The sequence below is a fragment of the Cebus imitator genome, unplaced genomic scaffold (genome assembly GCF_001604975.1).
Source record: "Cebus imitator isolate Cc_AM_T3 unplaced genomic scaffold, Cebus_imitator-1.0 Scaffold101, whole genome shotgun sequence".
NCBI classification, from domain to species: Eukaryota; Metazoa; Chordata; class Mammalia; order Primates; family Cebidae; genus Cebus; species Cebus imitator.
Window position 1 is genome coordinate 3001389 of NW_016107416.1, and position 8365 is coordinate 3009753.

Genomic DNA, 8365 nt, shown 5'->3' on the forward strand with positions numbered 1-8365 from the left:
GTCCCTACAAAGGACACAAACTCATCGTTTTTGATGGCTGCATAGTATTCCATGGTATATATGTGCCACATTTTCCCTGTCCAGTCTATGATCGATGGGCATTTGGGTTGGTTCCAGGTCTTTGCTATTATAAACAGTGCTGCAATGAACATTCGTGTGCATGTGTCCTTATAGTAGAACGATTTATAATCCTTTGGATGTATACCCAGTAATGGGATTGCTGGGTCAAATGGTATTTCTAGGTCCTTGAGGAATCGCCACACTATCTTCCACAAGGCCAGCACTTTTCTGTATGATCAAGGAGGAAATGTACCAATGAGTTGGGATTATGAAAAATTATAATGACATAGCACTTGAGTCTCAGAGGATGGTTTTGATACTGTTTTCCTAGCAGGTGTTTGCCACTTAGTAGGAAGTCAGTAAATATTTGTCTAATTAATGAATAAAGAACCAATGAACTTGCCTATTATTAGAGTAATAAGTATACATTTAGAGTGTTGGGATATAATATTTTTTCTCTCCTGTATTGACAAACATTTAAACTTGTAACCTTCCAAGATAAAATTCAGAAAACCACATCATGGTAATCTGCAGAAATTCTTTCCTTGAGAAGGCATGATGTTATGATATTAAAAAGATCAATTAGATGTTATAGATTATGTTATATATACTTAACATATCTATGTATGATAAATGCTTCCTGTTGTAATTTTCAAAAACTTACTAAAAATTCCCCCAATACCTTGTTTTATATGTTAATGAGTTGTCCCTCAACAGGGGATCCTTCAGATCACTGGTAAAATGTTTGTGAATAGTAGTTTCCCTCCTTTATGTATTCATTTTATTGTATTATCCTTTCCTTTTAATGTAACTCTCCCTTATCCCTTATCCTCCACACCTTTTTTGTTTTTGCAGTATCTCTTGCTCCTCCTCCTCCCTCCATCCTACAGGTAACTCCTCAGTTACCTTTAATGGGATTTGTGGCCAGAGTCCAAGAAAATAGTAAGTTTATGTCTTCTTTATGCTGTAGATCAGATTATAGGCATAAAATGTCATTTATCTGTGATTGACTGGATAGTCATTCATTTGCTCATACTTCAAATATTTAAATATTATGAACAAGTCACTGTCTGAACGACTAGTGGAGATAAAATAGAGAAAGTTTCTACTTTTAAATAACTTAAAAACTAGTAGTAAAGGTAAGACAAATATACAATAAGGCACATGTAAGAAAAGAAGGATCACATCCAACTGAGGCGATATTCTTTAACCACTGGATATCCCATCTTTTTCTCTGGGTTGCTCAGATAAGTGGTAGTCTAGTTCTTATCACTGGAGTTGTAGGGGTGTTATAGGTGGCCTGAGAACCTTCCTTCAGTTTTGTGATTCCAGATATCAAAAGGGCCATGCATGGTAGGGCTCAGAGGACCAAGCTGCCAGTCTGTCTCCCAGGAGGCCTCATAGGTTGGCAATGAATTTTCCTTGGCCTGTGGTCTAGTGTTGAGCCTTGCAGAATCAGCTAACTAATTTTGTTGATACGTTGAGTCTTCTAGGAGACTGATGACAAATCAGGAGACCTGTATCAACATTCAGTGAGGAATTGCTGTCACAGAGGCCAGTGAAAATATAGTCTGTATGATGGACGAATCCTCTTTGTGTGGGCAGTCTTTGTGCAGGGCCACATCACAATCATAAGGTTGCATGATTTGCATGACTCTGAACTAGGAGAATATTAATTAAAGATCTCATGTCATCAGACCAGAGTAGTCCAGTGTATATATAACAAGGATAGATGACCTCACTAGTGGGATAGAAATATTTGTAATCTGTGGCTTAGGTCTCCTGCTTCTTTGGAAATGGGCACTGGCAATACCAGAATGTAAGCTCTATGAGAGCAAGAATTTTTGCCTGTTTTGCTTGTCAGCTGTTTCCCCAGCACTTGGAAAAGCATCTGACACATACATAGCAGGCACTTTTGGTTCCCCTTTTTTCTGCTTCTGTAGCTAAATGCCCCCTTTTTATCAGCACATTCTTCTAGATGTGTTTGTATTTTAACTTCTACATGTGGTTGTATTTTAACTAATAATTCAGTCTTACTGGCCTGAGAGCTCAGTGTCTTTCATGTGCCTTTGCATCTCTATTTGCTAATTTCTGAAAATAGTATATTTTACTTACTTTTATTAGAAGGTACTCCATGAACACCTGTAATGTTTACCACATTGTGATTTTGTAAGATGCTTTGTTAAAGTTCAGAGCTATGTTCACATATAATTAGGTGTATTTCATATGTTTTAAATTATGCAATTTGGGGCCCACTTTTTCTTTAGCTTGGGTGTGACCCACACTGGCTTGGGGAGAAAACTGCCTCTCAGCAAGATTCAACTATTAATAGTTCAGCATGTGCCCAGCACAGCCATAGTGTGATCCTCTGCCAGACTAGTGAGGTCAAACATGGGATACAAGGTCATGTTCCCAGGTTTTAAAAAATACCTGCTACATCTAAACAGGGTAAGTATGAAGTAGAAAAGAATTTAATTACAGTACCAGAATTGACAGACTTTCCAAAGCTGGTTCCATTCTACATACTTCATACAAGGTAGAAAGTCTAAGTAAATCTCATTACAGTAAAAGAAAATTTTCTCCCATCACAAATCCAGTTTAATCACAATGATTAATGAAGGTAGTCACTTGAATAATACCCTGGGAGTTTTTTCTGTTTTTACTATTATGATGAACTTGCACCTTAGAGAATTCTCCCAATCAATTGCTACTGCATGTTCTGTGAGATGTTGTCATTTATTCTGAACAAAGTGGTTCTGAGCAGCTTTTGGAGTAAAGGCCAGATTTTGAAACTGACATTGAAGACTAATCCACTAATGAAACATGAATGTTTGTGTAGCAACTAAGTAGTTATTTTCTTAGCAGAAAGGGAGACTTGAAAGTTGAATAGGATTTAAAGCAGGATGTCACTGTTTTTTGCCAGTCACCAGTGAAAGTTGCATGCTTTGTGGAAACAGCAAAATGTTTCATGAACCAAACCTAAATATTGTTTTAATGTAATATTAAAGTGCACGAGTACCAATTAGAGACTTAGAAATGTCTTAAGTAGATCATTGCAAAGCATTATTAAAGCATCACTACCTATATTTTAAAAAGTCATTCCCTAATTTGACCACCGTATCACAGTTGATTGCCTTTTGGATTCTTCTTTTTCATCTCTTCCTACAGTCGTATATGTTCTTCATGTACACAGTGTATTAAAAAATTGTGTATGAGGCATGCTGTGATTCATTTTACAGATATGGCAGCACTTACACATTCAAATAATGTTTAAGTCTTTAAACTCTTTAAAAACATTCACTTTGGAAAGATATGTATCTTTCTTTTGGAATTATCTTCAAAGCTTTCCAGGTATGTTGTCTTGAAGATATTCCATGGTAGCAGATATTTACTCTGCATTAAGTTTGATGTTTGGAAGAAGTCTGGAATAATTTGGAACCAGTTGTAGTGACCTAGTTATACTGGAGTAAGAAGTACAGCTACAACCTTGTTATTCCCCTTAAAATCTTTCTGTGGCTCCCCTTGGCTCTTTGGATAGAGTCCAAACTGCTGTAAGGCCCTTCCTGCCTCATCCTCTTCAGCTTCCTCATGCCTCTGGCTACTGAACTTTGGACAGTTCTTACAGAAAGTTTCTTGCTTTGTTTTGCCTTTTGTGTGTGTGTGTGTGTGTGAGACAGTCTCACTCTGACACCCAAGCTGGAGTGCAGTGGTACAATCTCAACTCACTGCCACATTCCCTTCCCGGGTTAAAGTTGTTCTCCTGCCTCAGCTTCGAGAGTTCGAGAGTAGCTGGGATTACACGTGTGCACCACCACATACAGCTTATTTTTGTATTTTTAGTAAAGATTGGGTTTCACCATATTGGCCAGGCTGGTCAAGTGATCCACCTGCCTCAGCCTCCCAAAGTGCTGAGATTACAGACATGAGCCTCCCCGCCTGGCCTTGTTTTATTCTTTATATCTGAGATGAAATGTCTATCTCTACGCCATCCTACCCTCCCCCTTCCTCCCCATTAATGCTTACTCATTCTTCAGGTTTCAGGAAGTCTTTCCTGACCCACATAACAAGTGTGGTTTATGCTGTGTGTTCCTATATTACTTTAAAACACACACTACACTCAATTGCAAATGAAGGTTTTGTTGTTCATGTCTCCATGACTTCTGCCCACTGCCCTTTTTTTCAGTGCTGAGCATAATATCTAGCCATATTAGTTAATGTTTGTTGAATAAATAGTAATGAAGCATGACTTGAAGGTTTTTAAATTTATCTCATCCCATAGCAGTGTAGCTTTTAAGATAACAGGCATTGGAATTTTTTTCACTTACTTTCTGTTGGAATACTTAATCTTGGAAAGCCAGTCTCCACATTTATAAAATGAAAAACACCACCTCCCACTATAAAGATGAAATGAAATAATGCATTACAAAGGGCTAGCTGAACGTGGAATGTTTTAAGTCAAATGTGGTAGCTTATTAAACTGGCAGTTACAAGAAAAGTAAAAATGAACAGTGGCAGCATCTTTGAGTAATTTTGTAGTGTCATTTCTCAAGGTGATTGTTTTGAAAGTTCCTTTGGATTTGTGGTTCTGTGCAATTGTTTAAAGTCCGCCTTTTTATCTTACAAATGGAAATAGGATAAATTGCTTTTTCACCCAAGTATATAGTAAATCACATATCTATATCTTTTGTTTGTTAATAAAAACTATTAGGATGAAAGGTGTTCTGTTTAATGACTGAAGTTTTAAAGTTTATAAAGTAGATCAGTATAGAGGGGCACAGCAGATGGGAAGAATACTGAGATAAGACAGAGCATGGTGTTGATCTGGCTGCCTCCCGCCAGGCATCAGCAATCTTCGAAAATCCATTTAATTCAATTAGTAGACTTACATTAAAAATACTAAATAAATAGGATTGCTCAGAGGATCACTGGTACCTCATAAATAAGAATTAGTGCTGTTCATTAAACCCGAGGTGCTGATAAACACAGGTTTATTCATTTCATTGTGTTCAGCTGTGCTGAAGTACGTACCAACCATTTTGAAAGGTTAAGGTCTCTGAGTTTGAAGATAATCTTTTTGATGTTACTGTATATTGGTATCTGAGCTGTGGAAGCAGATCTCCATGGGAGATGTTTTAAATTACTCTGCTAGTACACTTGGACATTTAGCTTGAAGAAATTCTAAATGATAAATTAGCCTGAACTAGAGCAAATTCTATAAGTAAACAAACATCTTTATAGATGAAGTTAACCAAGTTTGTTGATGATTTTTTTCCTCTTGAATTTGGTATTAGAAAAATTCATTAAGAAGAAAGTAGTGGATTACTAAAATTTTACTATTCCCTGGATTCATTCTAATTTAAGTGAAAAAAGATTTTAAAAATCTGTGAAATATGGTTTTCATTGTCAGTATTTCTGATAACTTTTCCTTGAAAACAGTGTAAAGCTCAGCTATATTGTACTGATCTCTGTTTTGTTTGTTTCTGCTGTTTTTGAGACGCAGTCTTGCTCTGTGGCCCAGGTTGGAGTGGCCTGATCTTAGCTCACTGCAACCTCCATCTTGCCTGTTCAAGAAATTCTCGTGCCTTGGCCTCCCGAATAGCTGGGATTACAGGCACCTGCCACCATGTGTGGCTAATTTTTGTATTTTTAGTACAGACAGGGTTTCACCATGTTGCTCAGGCTGATTGCGAACTCCTGACCACAGGTGATCCACCTACCTCGGCCTCCCAAAGTCTGGGATTACAGGTGCAAGCCACTGTGCCCTGTCATACTGATCTCTTTGAAAAGAGGATTTGTATTAGAATAAACAGGTTCCAGAGGCTCAGTTAATAATTATTTTGTCTAAACTTTATTCAGTATCCATTAGCACTAATCCAAGGGCAAGAGAGGGAGAACATCATACTTGGAGCTCTAGAACATTATAGTTGGTGGGAAGACTTCTCTTGCTCACTCATTTTTTGAAAGAATGTTTTCAAGTCTAGGTTTATGTTCCATGAACCTGGAAGCTTGGATGGGAAATACTGAACTTCGCATAATGTATAGTTTTGTTGTCAGCCTGATACGTTCTTAGTTTCAGATACACCACCTCCACCGCCACCTGTGGAAGAACCAGTCTTTGATGAGTCTCCCCCACCTCCTCCTCCCCCAGAAGATTATGAAGAGGAGGAAGCAGCTGTGGTTGAGTATAGTGATCCTTATGCTGAAGAGGACCCGCCATGGGCTCCACGTTCTTACTTGGAAAAGGGTAAGTTTCAGGAGGGTATCTGGACAGATGGGAAGAAACCTCTACATAGAACTAATGAAATTTGCTGATACTGAAGAGAATCTTGTTTATTTTTTACTAAGTGAAGTTTTATTTATTTGTATTTGTGCCTTTTTATTTAGTTTACAAAGTTCATGATTTTGAAAGTTACACTGGTAAAATTCTGTGAATATTTGATTTTTAAAAAGTGATGGTTACCTATATTGTTCCTATTGGACATGTTTTTTCTAGTTTCTATAAGTGGTTTTCTGTTTCCTTTGGCCTCAGGAAGATTATTTTTTCACATCATTATTCCTACCTCCATGCTTTAGAACATTACTTTGTGTCACCTTATAATTGGATACTTCAGTTTAAATGTCTCCATATGAAACTTTGTTCCACAGAATAATGGTTTCTCAGTTTCTTTGCCAAGTAATATTGGACATTTCTTTTAGTGAAAAGTTTCTTTGATATTAGCTAACTACAGTGTAGCACTTTGGGACACAAGCTTTCAAATTCATTAAGATTAATCCGCTCAGAAAAAAATGTGTCCTGTCTAGAAGGAATTTTTCTTTTAAGAAAATCAAAGCTTCTAACCCACTAGGTCTCAAAGTTGGCTACACATTAGAATCACTTGGAGGACTTTTATAAAGAAATAAATAGGCTTCCACTTCAGGCCAAGAGAGAGCAACAGTAATCAGGTTTACCCTCCCTCCTAAAACAGGAATTTAAAAAAAACGGCCCCACAAAATAATGGTTTTCAGACATTGAACAACAGGCACTGGTAGACTATGACCCCCAGAGAGAAGGAAATAATTTTTTCTCTTATGTAGCTACTATAAATGCCACATGTGATCAAGAAAGTAAAAGAAAACATGAACATGAGAGAGACATGGAATATATCTTTAAAAAGAGAAAGAGAAACCCATATATTTCTGGAGATAAAACACACACTGCAGAAGAAAGTATTAGCAACCTTGATGCCATGACAATAGAAACTATCCAAAATAAGGCACAGAGAAAAAAGGGGAAAAAAAAGACAAAAAGGAAAACAGGACAATAATAGATCATGTGAGACAAGATGAAATAGTCTTTATATGTATGTAATTGGAGTCCCCAGGAGATGTGAAAGAAAAAAGATTTGAAACGATCATAGAAAAAAATGTTTCCACATTTGATGAAAACTATATTATGTATTGCTACCTAACAAATTATTCCCCAAATTTAGTGGTTTAACAGATTATTCCCAAAATTTAGTAGTTTAAACAAAACATAATTTCCCAGTGTCTCTGCATGGCCCAGCTGGGCCCTATGATTCAGGGATTCTTAACATGGCTGCAATCAAGGTACCCAGCTGAGGCTGCAATGATCTCAAGAGCTTGGCTGAGGGAGACTTTGCTTTCACGCTCACTTGTGGTTATTGGCAGGATTTAGATCCTTGTGGGTTGTTGGCCTGAGGGCCCCGGTTTCTTCACTGGCTGTTGGCCAGAGGCTGCCCACAATTCTGGACCACGTAGGCCTCTCTGTAGAGCAGCTCATAACATGGCAGCTAACTTCATTAGAATGAATGAGCAAGAAGAGCTAAAAAGAGAATGTAGGCAAGACACAAGTTAGTCTTTTTTTCAACTAATGTCAGAAGTGATGACCTGTCATTTTTGTCATTTTCTGTTCATTAAAGCAAGTTAATAGGATCAGTCAACACTGAAGGGGTAGGGATTACAGAAAGGCATGAATACTATGAGGCAGAAATCATTGGGAGCTATTTTAGAAGTTGCCTGCCACAAAACTATAAACTGAAAGAGCCAAGAAGTTCAGTAAACCTCAAATAGAAGAAACAAAGAAAATCTTGCTAAGGCACATGATAATCAATTTGCTAAAAAAACAGATAATCTTACAGATAATCAGAGGGAAAATAATACATTACATAAAAAGGAGCAAAGATAAGAATGACTGCATAGTTCTCATCAAAAAGCTATTAAGTCAGAGAATTGAGCAAAATGTTTAAAGTAATGAAGGAAAATGTCAACCCAATGTCCTTTTCTTTTTCTTTTTTTTTTTTTTTTT

General features: G+C 37.1%; 1 protein-coding gene across 44 annotated transcripts in view; it reads left to right on the forward strand.

Annotated features, from left to right (window-relative positions):
• Window positions 1-8365, forward strand: part of ABI2 (abl interactor 2) — a 121956-nt gene that overhangs the window by 94763 nt on the left and 18828 nt on the right. For 24 of the 44 annotated variants that reach the window (XM_017536836.2, XM_017536845.2, XM_017536846.2 and 21 more), the window contains 2 exons: window positions 916-1002; window positions 6131-6304. In XM_017536836.2, coding sequence (XP_017392325.1) covers window positions 916-1002; window positions 6131-6304 — 261 coding nt within the window. The remainder of the gene's footprint in view (window positions 1-915; window positions 1003-6130; window positions 6305-8365) is intronic. The other 20 variants (XM_017536851.2, XM_017536852.2, XM_017536850.2 and 17 more) reach the window with 1 other exon arrangement.